Source organism: Trichogramma pretiosum, unplaced genomic scaffold (assembly GCF_000599845.2).
Source record: "Trichogramma pretiosum strain Unisexual culture from Peru unplaced genomic scaffold, Tpre_2.0 scaffold100, whole genome shotgun sequence".
NCBI lineage: Eukaryota > Metazoa > Arthropoda > Insecta > Hymenoptera > Trichogrammatidae > Trichogramma > Trichogramma pretiosum.
The window spans coordinates 315,200-332,734 of NW_019640801.1; the positions used below are offsets into that span (position 1 = coordinate 315,200).

The 17,535-nt window shown below is 35.2% G+C and overlaps 3 protein-coding genes across 5 annotated transcripts; 1 reads left to right on the top strand and 2 right to left on the bottom strand.

Annotated features, from left to right (window-relative positions):
- Window positions 1–457: 457 nt before the first annotated feature.
- On the bottom strand, window positions 458–3,368 carry LOC106659593 (aldose reductase-like). 2 transcript variants are annotated; one of them, XM_014382210.2, is made up of 5 exons: window positions 3,152–3,368; window positions 2,317–2,602; window positions 1,837–2,237; window positions 1,580–1,728; window positions 458–623 (listed from the first exon to the last, which is right to left on the bottom strand). In XM_014382210.2, the coding sequence occupies exons 1-5, from the start codon at window positions 3,221–3,223 to the stop codon at window positions 605–607; spliced, it is 927 nt and encodes a 308-aa protein (XP_014237696.1). In that variant the 5' UTR covers window positions 3,224–3,368; the 3' UTR covers window positions 458–604. The 2 variants fall into 2 exon arrangements, with proteins under 2 accessions (XP_014237696.1, XP_014237688.1); XM_014382202.2 differs by lacking the exon at window positions 458–623 and adding an exon at window positions 1,354–1,487.
- Window positions 3,369–5,224: 1,856 nt separating this feature from the next.
- On the bottom strand, window positions 5,225–8,655 carry LOC106660032. The gene is made up of 6 exons (XM_014382846.2): window positions 8,325–8,655; window positions 7,899–8,122; window positions 7,074–7,811; window positions 6,578–7,003; window positions 6,108–6,504; window positions 5,225–6,032 (listed from the first exon to the last, which is right to left on the bottom strand). Exons 1-6 carry the CDS (start codon window positions 8,640–8,642, stop codon window positions 5,397–5,399), a joined length of 2,739 nt encoding a protein of 912 aa, XP_014238332.1. The 5' UTR covers window positions 8,643–8,655; the 3' UTR covers window positions 5,225–5,396.
- An 808-nt stretch (window positions 8,656–9,463) lies between these two features.
- On the top strand, window positions 9,464–16,507 carry LOC106654973 (DNA-directed RNA polymerase II subunit RPB1-like). 2 transcript variants are annotated; one of them, XM_014375186.2, is made up of 4 exons: window positions 9,464–9,541; window positions 10,095–10,364; window positions 10,446–12,387; window positions 13,042–16,507. In XM_014375186.2, the coding sequence occupies exons 1-4, from the start codon at window positions 9,464–9,466 to the stop codon at window positions 16,470–16,472; spliced, it is 5,721 nt and encodes a 1,906-aa protein (XP_014230672.1). In that variant the 3' UTR covers window positions 16,473–16,507. The 2 variants fall into 2 exon arrangements, with proteins under 2 accessions (XP_014230672.1, XP_023314569.1); XM_023458801.1 differs by lacking the exon at window positions 9,464–9,541 and having other exon boundaries at window positions 9,961–10,364.
- Window positions 16,508–17,535: the final 1,028 nt, after the last annotated feature.

The following is a 17,535-nucleotide window of genomic DNA, read 5'->3' on the forward strand; positions in this document are numbered from 1 at the left end:
ATTTGTGCTTGAACGGCAACTTGTTTCTATTCATGCTCATCATGCAGAGTTATTTATTCGTTTGACTAATTATTAAAAATTTTTTCAACTTATAAATTAGGGTTCAAGCAAACTGAATTTCTTCATAACTTTATTGAAAAATTTCATTACATCTTACTTGGATTTCCAAATATAGCACCACAAGGTCTGAATTGAGTCACGTGGGAGACTCCCAAGCGCCGATACTATAATCAACCTAAAACCTCATAAAAGCTCTGGTCATCAAATTTATCAAAATATTAAAATTCAAAAACATAAAAAGCACTTTACTAACAAAAAAATTATTTAATATGACTCAGTACAAGTTTCAGTACAATAACCGTCCCAAAATGATTGGAAACGTATCGATGGTGATTCATTTTACGTCGGTCCATATCTCTAGAAATATTGAACTGATATTTATAGATATTGAGAAAATATTGAAAAAGCAGAATAAATATACGTCGTGTATGAAAACGAGGGAGATTTTTTATTTCCGTTCGGGTTGGTTAAATAGCCATATGATACGCACGTGTACGTATACTCAGAATTTCATTATCAAACGGCGACATTGACACATCAGTCGTCATTGGTGGTGCGAGGCCCTGAAATTTACGAACAAGGTCATAGCTCTTAGCAATCACAATTTAGTGTTTATTCATTTTTTTATCGAGTATATTTCGGATACAGATAACAGCTAAGCAGTATCATCGCTTAACTACGCCCGTCCAAAATATTTTCGAATTTGCTTTTTAACTGACCGAGTTTGATATATCCAATTTAAAATAATTGCTAACTGAAGTCATTACGATTCCAAAGTACTCTGAGTACACAAAGCTTCAAATCTTTGACAATTAAATTTATTAGAGACTTTCCATTCTTTAGAAGATAAAGTTTTTACAATACAAAGAAAGAAAAAAATTAATTTTAGTAAAATTTATGCGTAAATAATTAAATTTGTATATATAATTGGTGTTGTCCAAAATTTTTATAAAAATACATTGCATATTGTGTAAAAGTAACATTTTTTGAGGAGCAGTAAATACGTTACACGAAACTTTTATGAGAATATGATAGACTATTATAGCAATGTATGACTGTTGGGATTTCTATGTTCAATTCATTTTTTAATCGTAAATAATTTACGATCATAAATCATTGTCAATGTTCATAAATGATTCAAAAAATTTAAAAGATACAAAATAATTCTACTTTGATAAATACAAAATTCGTGCATTTACAAACGAATTTACAGCTTTCGGGTGTCACAAATACATTTTTTTAATAATTACAAAAAAAGTCTTATGTTAAACATTTATTTTCTGGCGTAATAAATATAACAGTGATATACATTTTTATTTCAAAATTAGTAAAACAGCAATAAAAATAAAAATAATGAAAATATATGTTTTACTAATAATTGCACTTAGAATTTTTCGTGGAATGGATAGTCTTTATGTTCAACCGATCTGAAATGTGGAATGGTTTTTCGATAAAAATTATTTTTTACAATTTTCAAATCATAATTCAATTTTACTTAAAATTATTAACGAATACTAACCCATTCATTGGACAGACTCTCCATTTTCTGTCAAAAGTGTGCAGTAATTTAATATCTTCCTCCGATAATTCGAAATCAAAAATTTTTGTATTTTCTAGAAGCCTCACTTTCGAAGCGGATTTTGGAATAACGATGTGACCTCTTTGTACCTGAGCATTGCAAAAAATAAATATATTTTCCACGTACAATCAATATATTTTCGCAAAAAAAAAAAAATAAATATACTTTCCACTTAAAATCTTATAAATATAACAAACCTGATAACGAAGAACTACTTGAGCTGGTGACTTGTTGTACTTTTCGGCAATCCCTTTAACTTTAGGATCTTCCAGTAAACTTGGATCTCCCGGTTGAGCCCAAGGTCTATCTGGGGAACCAAGAGGACTGTACCCGGTTATCAATATTCCTTTTGATTTGCAAAATTCCGATAATTCAACTTGAGGTAAATATGGATGACACTCAACTTGATTAGTTACTGGTTTAATGTTACAATTATCAAGAATTCTTTGCAATTGCTTAGAGTTGAAATTACTGACGCCAATGTTTTTAGCCAAACCCTTCTCGTGAATTTTTTCCATAGCTTTCCAGGTATCTACATAATCGACGTCACTGAAAAGTACTTTGCCGTCCGGCCCTTCTGGGAATGGTACATCTTCCTCTACAATTCATAAATTATTTTAATAACTTTTGAAAAAATAAAAAATAAAATAAAAGAAGTTTTTAATCAATATACAAACCTTTAAAAGCAAAAGGCCAATGAATAAGGTACAAATCCAAGTACTCAAGGTTTAAATCGGATAAGGTCTTCTTGAGCGCCGATTCGACGAGGTCGGGGCGATGGCGGGTATTCCACAGTTTGCTGGTCACAAACAAGTCTTCGCGTTTGACTACACCTTCTTTAATAAGAGCTGTTATTGCCTCGCCAATTTCTTTTTCATTACCGTAAACCGGTGAAGTATCAATGTGATGGTAACCAATTCGAATGGCATCTTTGATCACCTCCACTGCTGATTCACCTTTCGACTAAAAATATTTTGGATTTTTTCTTAATTGAATTATTTATATCTCAAAATAAATTATCTTTGAACTAAATAATCTTATAAATATATATAAATAATGAATTGTCTATTTTTTATCTCTATAAAATGGTATACATTATTGTAGATCGATTGCCAGCTACGTAAAAAAATAGATAAGATCACGGAGTTTTTATTTGATCATTGAAAAATAATGGTCTATAATTTTTAACATGTAAATTAACATTTAACTCGCTTTATGCTCATTAAATGAAGCAATAATAATTCCCTATGCTCGTTAGATCTTACTTATTTATCAATACTTTGTTACCCGAAGCACACCATAAAAAAATTACTTTTTAAAATGTTAATTAATCGAAATTTGAATGTCTAGCATCATAACCTTCTCATCTCATTTAATATATAAATGAATGATTGAAATGAACAAGAGTTGTAATTCATATCGAGATAATCTAGCAATGTCAAAAGTTTCACCTTCGATGTAAGTGAAATAATAAAGTACTTGAGGATTTAATATTTTACCATCAATGCTTACCTTCCACGTTCCCAATCCAATAACAGGGACTTTATTCCCATTGTAAAAAGTAACCGATTCTATTTGGCTCATATTTGGTCCTCCTTGTAATAATATAAAAATAAAATCCTCTCAATAATTGATCCTTGCTACGATAACAACGTTAATCGGTGCGCAACATAGACTAACTACGCATTGTTTCATCACAATCGGCCAGATAAATAGGCATGAATTGAAAGCGCATATGTGTATTGCAATATATGTTATAGGTCGCTATCTACAATAATATGAAGTTCGCGAGTCAAAGTATACGCGAGTTTTTATTGTGAAAAATGCGGGAATCATAAACATTAATTGGAGTTTTTAATATTGGACCTTGCAAAAATTATCAGAATATTCCTTTTTTATCAAATTTATCCTCGGTTATCAAAGTAACTGACGCTAAACATAAAAATAAAATTTATTTTTTAAATTATTTTTGACAAAAAAGTTAGCAACAAGTGGTTTTATTTTAGTAAAACAAAAGAAGAAACAGAAATTAATTTTTGGCGTTGCATAATGAAAAGGTTATAAGGATTTTTGTTAGTAAAACATTTTTTTAATGATAAAAGCAGCGTTGGAGATGTGTTCAAAAAATCGTATTCTTACGTAATTTACGGATGAACGTAAAACAAACCCGCAAAACTTGCATTTTTATTCGTTAAATTGATTCTTTACTAATTGTTATGAGAATCAGTGTGTACCGTTTTTGTACCCGCTAGTGGCACCATCCGGCAGAAAAAATTTCGATCAACGTATTAAATGTAAAGCATTGGAAGCACCATAATAAATAGTTTATTTAAACCGTTAACGCCCAGACGGACAGAATTTTTTTCTGTAATGTAGTCTGTAATTAAATCATATTATTTGAGCGAAAAAAATTTTTGAGTACCCATTTTTTACGTAACATTTAATATACTTTTTGAATATGAGTTTATTAGCCACAGTTTAAGTCTCTCATAAAAAAATTTGAAATAAATTTTTTTTTCAGTATACAAAATCGTGTTTTTTCGCAGTAAATTGTTTATAACTCTTTTAATATTTATCAGAGGAATAATTATAAACTCATATTCAAAAAGTACATTAACTTTTACATAGAAAATGGGTGCTCAAGAATTTTTTCGCTCCGATAAGATGATTTAATTACAAACTACAGTAGAGAAAAAATTTTCTTAAAAAATAATTTAAATGTTAGCTTTGAAATCAGAAATATAAAGTTTAATATACATACATACCTCGAATACAAAGATAATGGAACTAATTATTTTTTGAAAATGATTAAAATTATTATTTTTTAAATAAATTTAATTGTCAGAATATTTCTCAATATATTTAATCAATTGACTTGTCTGTATAATAAATTTACAATTATATAGTTTTCTATATCACAATCTATTCAACAGAGGTATGCTACATCACTGGGAAGATTAAAAATTACGTTGCGATAGGACCGAGTCGATTAATTATTAAATTTATTTTTGAAATGAATGAAGATCACTAAGAGTAACTAATTTTAAAAAAGAGTAACAATTATTTTTTTATATTCTAGATTTTGAAAGCAAGTATGTAGTCTTGTAACATTTTGGCATATCAAAATAATAATCAGTTAGAAATAATCAAAAATGTCTATTTTATTACACATTTAGATATAATTATTGTTCATTAAAATAAGGTTGTCGGGTTGTGAAGTACTTTATACATCATTTTTAAATATGTTTTTCAACAATCAAATACAAAATTAGATTAATTTCAAATTCCTTTGGACTGTAACAATTGAAATTTAGCAGATAATTAATAAATTAAATTTTGCCCAAATTTAAACATTCTTAAATAATATCAAGTTTTATAATTAGAGTGATCTCAAAAAGTACGGGTATAAATATAAATATAATTATAATCTCTGTTAAAAATTATCTGAGAACAAAATGTATCGGCCAAAATTTTTGTACAAAAATATAAAAAACCTTAAAAATAAATAAGCCTATTCAAAAGAACTCCATTTATAACAAAAATTATTTGGATAAATTTCAAGATTAGAGTAAACAATTATTTTAGAATATTTTTATCTGACGTGAAAGTGTTGAACATAATGAAATTTATTATACTAGATAGTTTATTTTATGTACATTACAATATTTTGAAGACTAATAGTATCAATCATTTTATAAAAAAATTTAAATAAAATCACAGGTTCTAGTATTTATATAACTCGTTATTATTTCTATGCTTAATGACCAGTAAATGTTACATCTCCGACAACTTTGTCGATCTTCCATTTGGCTTTTTCCCATGACCATCCATATACCCTCACATCATCATCCGTAAACCAGTGACGAACCAACGTTATAGATTCTTGAGCCGTTTTCAGAAATTCATTAAAATTCTCATCAGCTGCGAATTCTCTAAATGCACTAATACGCTGCGCACTACTCATATTCATTGTGAGAAATGACTCTACACAAAATAATTTTAATTCATCGCAACAATTTTTTCGTGACCATTTCCAAGCTCGATACAAACGAGAATAATCAAGGCTTCTCAATGATGCTTCCACCAACATTTCTGATATATCTGACATTAGAAATCGATCAGCTAACAAAACAGCATCCAGAAGTGCCTCGATAGGCCGATCGAGACAATGTCTACCTCCAGTCATAGCGTAAATAAGTACTTTCAAACCATCTTTTGATGTTTCACTAAGTTTTACACGTCTTTTACCAGATTCTGAAAATCCACCCTCAAACATAGCTGAAAAAACTTCTGAATGCTCACATAGCATTTGTCGACAAGTTTCCACTGTACTTCCATCGTCTAGTTCAAAAGTCACCATAGTCGAGGTTCCTGAACTACTACGTTCACGACCCTAAAATGTAATAAATTTAATTTATTGCCATTATTGAATAGTACTAGTAGTTGTACTTAAAAATATTAAACATACCGCTATAGATTCAGTAGTAGAATCTGTTCGATTTTGAAATGCAGGGTCAGGCTTCAAATTTAAAGTATTTGCTAACTTACATATCGCTACGATTGATGCTTCATACAAATCATGATTTTGATTAGCCAATATATCAAAAAGTAGACGCAGGCCACTATACGTTTCGTTCAATAATAAAGTGCGCAAAATAGTCTTTGTTTTTATAAGAAATGGTATGGAAACAACAACAATGGCTCTATCTTCATGACTTCGTAGTAGAATATTTTGCAGCTCACCTACTACACCACCTTGCTCGGCTACACTCCTTAATTGGCTTATATATTGTTCTGCATTGTGAAGACTTTCAACTTCAAGAGCAAAGCCTTGTTTCAAGAGAGGTAAAAAGTAAACTACTTTACTGTAAAAAAACAATTTAGTATTAGATCAAGTTGAGCTGAATTTAAAAAAAAATAAAAAATTGTTTAACTTACGCAACAATTCTCTTGAGAATGTTTGAAGCTTTTTCGTTTTTGGTGAATTTAATGTATGCAGTAAGAGGCTTTATTAGAGCTGGATCAGAAAGTTTTTCGACGGTATAAATTGGAAAACTTAGAGTATTTAGCAGTGATAAGGTACAAGCATTGACTGTTCGGTTAAATTCGTATTTACAGCTTTTCCCCAAATCTTGTGAATCATCTACTATAGCAGGTGAGAAACCTGTGAGGGAAACAATTTCTTCTTGATTATCATTGTCCATTTCTGCATCGCTGCAAACAGGACTGTAATCATCTTCAGTACTATGCATTGTTTCTTCCATTTCTTCTATGATTCTTGAGGGCGGTGATGGAGGAGGAGAAGAAGATCCACTTTTTGAACTTTTCGGACTCCAATCTTCGCGAGGATAATCCAAACTGTATCTTTAAAATGAAAAAAATGTATGTTATAAAAAATTGAAAATATTAACTTTATTGAAAGTTTGAAAATTACCTTCCAGAATTTTTTCTGTAACATTTAGCTTCAAAATAGTTGGTATTACTTGAAGACTCTACTTTACGCTTTAAAGATGTGGAACTTTCATTTCTCGTGATTTTACATTCTTCTACCATTATTGAAAGTTTCTCTGCTATAATGTCTAAAATACCATTCTGTACCATAACCAAGAGACTATCGTCATCATAAGTAAACAAAGTAAGGGCATGTAAAATTTCAGGATGAAGTCTTTGATGTTCTTTGTTTTTCAAAATATTCATCATTACATGAACACCAGATTCACATCGTATTTTATAACGATGTGTACCATCACGACAGAAATAACATAATGTGGATACAATTTTACTGAGTAAATGATGACTTGCATTGGTATTGTTGATTGTGGTAACGATCACTTTTATAACATTGCAGACGCCTAGCTCTAATCGACACTCTGGTATTTTGGATAGATGATATATACATTTAATGGCAATTTCATCATTTTGTTCATAAAGGAGCAGAATAGTTTTTAAAATATCATTATCATCATCTTGAATCAAATGCTTTGCACATTCATGATCATCCTTTACCAAAGTGGCAAATATCAGCATAGTTTTCATGCAAGTATCATTAAGAGCCACATATTTAGTCTCATTTAATTTTTTACTTGCAGCAAGAAATATAGACTTCATTGCAGCTATAATATTGTGAATACTGGATCTGGATCGACTTTCATTATAAGAAGTTAATATGTTTCTAAAATAAAAAAATGTAAGTGATAAACAAAAATCTACATTTAATAAAAATAATCATGTCCATAATAATTTTTTATATTTTTATTACCTGACTGCTCGAATGGCCATCAAGTTAAATGCTGTACTACTTTTAGAGCTAAGCTGATCAGATAGTATTTCAAAAGCACCAGCTGTGATAAAAGCTTGAGCAAATGACCTGCATGCAGATAAGTTTCCTATAAGTCTCCATGCTCTGCACAGAAGAACATCATTTCCTTTTGGTTTTTCAGTTATAATTTTCAATGTGTTGCGTACAATTTTTGTGTTCTCAACCTATTGAACAATAAATAACGTCAACTGTTAATAGATGTAAAAATCATTAGATAAAAAATTAATGTTCACAATAAATAATGAAAAAATTAATCAGGTCAACCATGTATAAACACTGATAATATTATACAATAATATATTTTCGTGCCAATTTTAAGTGCAAAGAGGCCTAGATTCATATAAATAGAAGTTTAAATTAAGTTACCTTCAACCTGGCTTCGTAGACCAAGCAAACATTAGCGAGTACGCTAATGGCTGCATTAACGACCTCGTGGTCGGGATAGCACAATAAATGCACCAAAATGTCGAGCGTCGTCTTCGACTTTGACAGATTCTCATTATTCTCGGCATCAGCTTTAATTCTGCCCAAACAGGAGATGACAGCTCGCTTATCTTGGCGATCAATACGTTTTTGGAGTTCTTGCGGGTAATGCTCTTTTCTTCCATCGCGAGAGACAATGGAGAAATCGATTTCATTGTTGACGATCCGAGGCGTCGCGACCGTCTGCTCGGAGCTGCTCATGTTGCTCGATGCATTGTTACGAGCTCACTGGCAATTGCGTCGTTTTGCTACTTTTGCGCCGCGTTTGCAGCGCCATCTGCTTACCTACAATTTGCAACTTGTATTTAAAATTGATTGCTAGCTCTGGTATTTTCAAGTTTCAATCCTTATTTTGAAAATTCTGTCGATGCAATTTTATGAACAGATTTCGTGTTGTAAATAAGTTCTCTTTATCTAGCTCTTACTTTTTACTTATACTATAAATTTTTTGGCAGATTTTTTTTAGCTATAATTTTTAATTGGATATTAATGTAATTAGCAACAAGTAATAAATTTTTCAACGAGATTTTTTTTATAGAAATTGTTGAAACATTTTTAATTAACCATTTGAATGATTAGGTAACAAACTCACCACTACTTTTATAAGTATCATAAATCTATTGCAAGCTCATGTTTTTTAAAAATTGTTTGCATCTCGAGATCAATTTGCTTGTAATTGACAGGAAAAACAGATGAGTAGTTGTGAATATGAATGGCTCGGTACTGATTTGCAGCAAGTTGACTTTCTCTAGCGAGTGAACGTTTTCCTCTCTCTCTCTTTCTGTCTTACACAAGCATGAGAAAAAGGCAAGAGTGAGTGGTTGCCATTGTTGTTCAGCATGCGCGGTTACGATCGAGCGGCTCGTGCCGGCCAACTCAGCGGCTCGTGATGGATATATATATATATATATATATAGGGGGAGCGGCGTTGGTGTTGTTGCGCACGCGACGCTTTCATCCCTTCAGCGGCCAGCACCCCCGCATTGGTTTGCCGTCAGTGTACTTGCAGAAACTGTGCGAACATGGCCACATCCGACTCGAAGGCAACGGTGCGCACCGTGAAAAAAGTCCAGTTCGGCATTCTATCGCCCGATGAAATCGTAAGCTTTTGTCAAAATATCCGATCGCTCCTATCCGAATATCCGCTCGAATGAATTGACAAAGTATTGAGATTGAATGTCAGACGAACGACCGATACGATAGTCTGTGGACACTTGTCATGAAAAGTTTTCGGCCCTCTTTGATTACCGGACTGATTATTTTATCGAACGAATTTTGACATTGACACGGACGAGTTTAACGTACAAGTAGGAAAAGTCACTGTACTTATAATTAAGTACATTTTTCAGTTCCAACATGAATTATCTCGCATAAGTTTTAGCGACTTGGTGACGACAGGCCGTATACTATGTCGCATGCCTACGAATTATAGTGTACAGAATCACGTGAAACGTCAAATGCAACAATTTGAGAATTGCATCTAACATCCGTCATCTATATAGTTTGACACGACATTTCCACTTTTGAAAGTGCCGAAAGTTAAGAGAAAAACACAAATAATATGATTGACCTGACTGAAAATCTTTTTTGACATCCACTAATAGTGTCCGCGTACATCTTAATTCGCATAAAAAAAAGAGTGATGTTTTTTAGAGACGAATGTCAGTTACCGAGAGAGGCATTATTTATGCCGAAACTATGGAAGGTGGACGTCCAAAACTTGGAGGCCTTATGGATCCAAGACAAGGCGTCATTGAAAGAAATTCACGATGTCAAACCTGTGCTGGCAACATGACTGAGTGCCCGGGACACTTTGGCCACATAGATCTTGCCAAGCCCGTTTTCCATATTGCTTTCATCACCAAAACGATTAAAATTCTGAGATGCGTATGTTTCTTCTGTTCAAAAATGTTGGTCAGTCCCGTAAGTATAAAAATGCTTCAATTTAATTAAAATCATGTTTTGAACGTAGAGGAAATAAACAGTCGAAAATAATCGTTGTAGCAAAATCCAAAAATCAAAGAAATAGTCATGAAATCCAAAGGTCAACCACGAAAGCGTTTGACTTTCGTTTACGATCTATGCAAAAGTAAAAAAATATGCGAAGGAGGTGACGAAATGGATATCAATAAAGATGGTTTAGTGCTGGATCCGAACAAAAAGTTGAGCCACGGTGGCTGTGGCAGATATCAGCCAAATTTACGCAGATCTGGCTTGGACATCACAGCGGAATGGAAGCATGTGAACGAAGATACGCAAGAAAAAAAAATCGCACTAACTGCCGAACGAGCTTGGGAAATTCTCAGGCACATAACAGACGAGGAGTCGTTCATTCTGGGAATGGATCCCAAGTTCGCGAGGCCGGATTGGATGATAATAACCGCCTTACCGGTGCCACCGCTTTCGGTCAGACCAGCAGTAGTAATGTACGGCTCGGCTAGGAATCAGGACGATTTAACGCATAAGCTCTCGGATATCATCAAGTCGAACAATGAATTGGTGAAGAACGAGCAGTCCGGTGCAGCTGCTCATATTTTACACGAAAACTTGAAAATGTTGCAATTTCACGTCGCCACGCTGGTCGACAACGACATGCCTGGTATGCCAAGGGCCATGCAAAAATCTGGAAAGCCACTCAAAGCTATCAAAGCTCGCTTGAAAGGCAAAGAGGGTCGAATCAGAGGCAATCTAATGGGAAAGCGCGTCGATTTTTCAGCGAGAACCGTCATTACGCCAGATCCAAATTTGAGAATTGATCAAGTCGGCGTCCCTCGAAGCATCGCGCAAAACCTCACTTTCCCGGAAATCGTCACACCCTGCAACAAGAACCTCATGAAGGAACTCGTGCAAAGAGGCAATACCCGTTATCCCGGGGCCAAATACATCATCAGAAATAATGGCGATCGTATCGACTTGCGCTTTCATCCAAACCCATCGGATCTACATTTGGAGTACGGTTACAAAGTTGAGAGACATATCAGGGATGGTGATTTAGTTATTTTCAATCGCCAACCCACTCTTCACAAAATGAGTATGATGGGCCATAGAGTCAAAGTTTTACCTTGGAGTACGTTCCGTATGAATTTAAGTTGCACCTCGCCTTATAACGCCGACTTCGATGGGGACGAAATGAACTTGCACGTACCTCAATCAATGGAAACCAGAGCGGAAGTGGAAAATATTCACGTCACTCCTCGTCAAATTATAACCCCACAAGCCAATAAACCAGTCATGGGTATCGTCCAGGATACTTTGACAGCTGTTCGGAAGATGACAAAGAGAGACGTGTTTATCGATAAAGAACAAATGATGAACCTTCTCATGTTCTTACCAAACTGGGATTGCAAGATCCCCAAGCCGTGCATCCTCAAACCTAAACCTCTTTGGACTGGCAAACAGTTATTTTCCCTAATTATTCCAGGAAATGTGAATATGATACGAACACACAGTACACACCCAGATGAAGAAGACGATGGGCCGTATAAGTGGATTTCACCGGGTGACACTAAAGTTATGGTTGAACACGGGGAATTGATAATGGGCATTTTGTGTAAAAAAACACTCGGTACTTCGGCCGGTTCCTTGTTACATATTTGCATGCTGGAATTGGGACACGATGTGTGTGGTAAATTCTATGGCAATATTCAAACTGTTATCAATAATTGGTTGTTGTACGAGGGACATTCCATTGGTATTGGCGATACCATTGCTGATCCTCAAACCTATATGGAAATTCAGAAAGCTATTAAAAAGGCCAAAGAAGATGTCATAGAGGTTATTCAGAAAGCTCATAATATGGAGCTTGAGCCAACACCTGGCAATACTCTTCGTCAGACTTTCGAAAACCAAGTAAACAGAATCCTCAACGATGCTCGTGATAAAACTGGAGGATCTGCGAAAAAATCTTTGACTGAATACAACAATCTTAAGGCTATGGTGGTATCAGGTGAGTTCATACACCAATGGGTCAAAATAATACTTTTTTAAATTTTCGTCCGCACGTATGTCACCGATCTTGACGCGCTTTTGGTATGTTATAGTACATGATAAAGAAGTGCCAAAACCAAAATTTTGGACCCCCTCCCCCCTTCTCTATAAACGTCCATTTTCTATCTATATTTTTTCTGAAGGCCTGAAGCAATTAAAAAATCTGAAAAAATTCACAAAAATATTTTCCAATAAACTGAACAACCTTGAATTTTTTCAGATTTTTTGAGTGCTTCAGGCCTTCAAAAAAAATCATTGAAAATTTTGAAAATCCATATACGGCGTTAGAATGCAATAATCTTTTCGAAAATTTTTTCACTTTTTTATTTCATTAAGAAAAGTAACATCAAATTTTTTCAAATTTTTTCAAAAAAGTAAACGCACCTTTTGAAGCCAAAAACCCCTTTTTTACAAAAATAATTGTTTTAGGACGATATATCCAAAACTTTGGTTTTAGCACTTTTCTACCATGTACTCTAAAATACCAAAAGCGCGTCAAGATCGGTGACATACGTGCGGACAAAAATTTTAAAAAGTTTTATTTTGACCCTAATATATATTATAAGCAACTTACTTATCACAAAATACTGACATAAATTATTTTAAATTACAGGGTCTAAGGGATCAAACATCAATATTTCTCAAGTTATTGCTTGCGTAGGACAACAGAACGTAGAAGGTAAACGAATACCATTTGGTTTTCGTAAACGTACTTTGCCCCATTTCATCAAGGACGACTATGGTCCGGAATCCAAAGGCTTCGTGGAAAATTCTTATTTAGCTGGACTGACACCATCGGAATTTTATTTTCATGCTATGGGAGGTCGCGAAGGTCTTATTGATACTGCTGTAAAAACTGCCGAAACTGGTTACATTCAGCGTCGTTTAATTAAGGCTATGGAGTCCGTGATGGTTCACTACGACGGTACGGTCAGAAACTCCGTTGGCCAACTCATTCAGTTACGTTACGGCGAAGACGGCCTATGCGGAGAAACTGTTGAATTTCAAAATTTACCTACTATAAAACTTAGTAATAAGGCTTTCGAGAAAAAGTTCAAGTTCGATCCGAGCAATGAGAGATATCTCAGGCGCATATTTAATGAGGAAATCGTTCGAGAAATGATGGGCTCTGGGGAAGTAGTGTCAGAATTGGAACGAGAGTGGGAACAACTTAACAAAGACAGGGCAGCTCTGCGGGAAATTTTTCCAAGTGGCGAATCAAAAGTTGTACTTCCTTGCAATTTACAGCGAATGATATGGAATGTGCAAAAAATCTTCCGCATCAACAAACGAGCTCCAACTGATTTGAGCCCGATGAAAGTAATTCAAGGAGTCAAAGAACTTTTGGACAAGTGCGTAATTGTAGCAGGTGAAGATCGACTGAGTAAGCAAGCCAATGAAAATGCAACATTGCTCTTTCAATGCTTGGTGCGATCGACTCTGTGCACCAAAGTCGTTTCGGAAGAATTTAGACTGTCTAGCGAAGCTTTCGAATGGTTGATAGGAGAAATCGAAACTAGATTTCAGCAAGCGCAGGTTGTACCCGGTGAGATGGTTGGTGCTTTAGCCGCTCAATCCTTAGGTGAGCCGGCCACACAGATGACATTGAATACATTCCATTTCGCTGGAGTATCTTCTAAGAACGTAACTCTCGGAGTGCCACGACTGAAGGAAATCATCAACATCAGTAAAAAGCCCAAAGCGCCTTCTTTGACCGTTTTTCTCACTGGAGCCGCCGCCAGAGATGCCGAAAAAGCAAAGAACGTTCTTTGCCGGCTCGAGCATACAACTCTCAAAAAAGTTACTGCAAATACGGCAATTTATTATGATCCTGATCCTCAAAATACGGTAATTTCTGAAGATCAAGAATTCGTCAATGTGTACTACGAGATGCCGGACTTTGATCCTACGAAAATCTCACCTTGGTTACTACGTATCGAGCTCGATCGCAAAAGAATGACGGATAAAAAGTTGACGATGGAGCAGATAGCCGAGAAAATTAATGCAGGCTTTGGCGACGATTTGAATTGCATATTCAACGACGATAACGCCGAAAAACTCGTTCTCCGAATTCGTATCATGAACAGCGAAGACAATAAATTTACCGATGCGTCTGACATGGAAGACGCTGTTGATAAAATGGAAGACGATATGTTTCTTCGTTGCATCGAAGCCAATATGCTAAGCGACATGACTCTGCAGGGCATTGAGGCAATCGGCAAAGTATACATGCACTTGCCTCAAACTGATGCGAAGAAAAGAATCATCATAACGGAGACAGGCGAGTTCAAAGCAATTGCCGAATGGTTGCTCGAAACGGACGGCACAAGTTTAATGAAAGTACTGAGTGAACGCGATGTTGACCCAGTGCGAACCTTCTCCAATGATATTTGCGAGATATTTCAAGTACTGGGCATCGAAGCTGTAAGAAAATCCGTCGAGAAAGAGATGAACGCTGTGCTGCAATTCTATGGACTGTACGTCAACTACCGTCACTTGGCCTTGCTTTGCGACGTCATGACCGCCAAAGGACATCTCATGGCCATTACTCGCCATGGCATTAACAGACAAGACACAGGCGCCCTTATGAGGTGTTCTTTCGAAGAAACAGTCGATGTGTTAGTGGATGCAGCTTCGCACGCCGAAGTCGATCCCATGAGAGGTGTATCGGAAAACATAATTATGGGTCAGTTACCTCGGATCGGTACTGGTTGCTTCGATCTTTTACTCGATGCAGAAAAATGTAAACAGGGTATTGAGATCCCCTTAGATCCAGATGCCAACATACTGGGTAGTACGGGTATTTTCTTCAGCAGCGCCAGTACACCTAGTATGAGTCCGTCGGGCTTCAAAACTCCTTGGCTAGGAGAAACTCCTGGATATGGGGGCATAGGAATGTCTCCTAGCTTAGGTAGTGGAATGACGCCTGGAGGGGCCTGTTTTTCTCCATCCGGACAATCCGACGCGTCTGGCTTATCTCCCGCTTACGCTTTTTCGCCTCAACCGGGAAGTCCTGGCAGTCCTGGACCAAGTATGAGTCCTTATCCAATGTCACCAGCCAGTGGCGCTTCTCCGAGCTATTCGCCAACGAGTCCGGCTTACCAATTGCCAATGTCGCCAAGCATGACACCGTCGAGCCCTACTTACTCACCAACTTCACCGAATTACTCGCCAACTAGTCCAAATTACTCACCAACGAGTCCAAGTTACTCTCCAACTAGCCCAAGTTACTCTCCAACTAGTCCGAGCTACTCACCAACGAGTCCTAGCTATTCACCAACATCCCCGAGTTATTCTCCAACGAGCCCTAGCTATTCTCCCACGAGTCCCAGTTATTCTCCGACTAGTCCTAGTTACTCACCAACGAGTCCGAGTTACTCGCCAACGTCACCCAGTTATTCCCCAACTAGTCCCAGCTACTCCCCGACTAGTCCAAGTTACTCACCTACGAGTCCAAGTTACTCTCCAACTTCACCTAGTTATTCGCCGACGAGTCCTAGTTACTCACCCACAAGCCCTAGTTACTCGCCAACGTCACCAAGTTATTCACCGACTAGCCCAAGCTACTCACCTACGAGTCCCAGTTATTCTCCTACTTCACCGAGTTATACGCCCGTTTCTCCTTCGTACTCGCCATCTTCTCCCAAGTATTCTCCGACTTCGCCGAGTTACTCTCCCACCTCGCCATCGTTCGCTGGTACTTCCCCGCAATACACTCCAACTTCTCCCACTTATTCGCCCACGAGTCCCTCGTACTCGCCAACATCTCCAAGTTATTCGCCAAGTTCCCCACAGCATAGTGGAAGTACGAAATATTCACCGAGCAGCCCTAATTATTCTCCGACATCTCCGACTTATTCTCCAGGAAGTACCAAATACTCTCCTACGTCACCAACCTACTCGCCAACTAGTCATTCTTATTCACCGACATCGCCAAGTTATTCTCCGACTTCTCCGGCTTACTCGCCTCAAGCTCAAAGCTACTCTCCTACGAGTCCGACGTACTCTGCATCTTCACCAACTTATGAGACTGATGAAACTTAAATTTTAAATTATCATTTTTGATAACTTCTTATGATGACAGGAAAAATATTTTGTACTTGAAAAAATTAATTCTTTGGAAAAAATGATTTTTTCATTTTCTCCAAATGAACCATCAAATTTATCTTTGTTTTTGTTTTATTAAATTACTAAAAACTAAAACTTTTACACTGTGGCATATGGTAAAATATAATATACTTTTTGTATAAAAGATAATAATAATTTATCGTTAACTAAACTTTGTTTCTGTGAATTTTTTGATTGTTTCTCGGTAATGAAACGATATTATTATTAAATTATCATTTATAAATAGTTACATTATAATTATAGTTTCAAAACTATTGAATTGTTATTGTGTAATTGTGTTTAATATTGAAAATTGATAATATTTAATATTGAAGAAATACTTGAAGATTGATAAAAATATTGCTGCTCTATAAGATAATATAACTGAATTTGATATAATAAATCAAATTTCTGACGATCTAAAGAAACAATAACAACAGAAAAATTTGCCATAGTTTATGTACTTTTTTAACTTTACATTAAATGGAAAAAGAAAATATTAAAAATTGTAAAAATACACCTCATATTAAATATTATTTATAGTTAGAATGCAATATTAAGCAATGTATTTTGTATAGTTTTTTCCACGTTTAAACTTAAAATTATAAAAATTTAATGCAATAATAAAATAAAAAGTCTCGAAAATGTAAATATTTATTTTCCATTAAATATATTGGAATTATTAAAAATATTGTACTCGGAGTCGATCTTATTTGAACTGTAGGTATATAAAATAAAAATGAATCATAAGACAACTATATAGTGATTGATATTATTTATTTGTGTGTGTAGATCTAATGCTTCATATATGCTTAATACAGTTTCTATGACAGAAAAAAATATAGTAATATGCAACTTTAATAAAGATGAACACGCTGCTTATTTATTTCATAAATAGATATCTTTTATCGGAAAAACATCTTGTCGTTTACTGCATTCATTTATTTGTATATATAAATCTAGTAAGTGATTAAATGTATAAGAATCTCATGTTGTATAC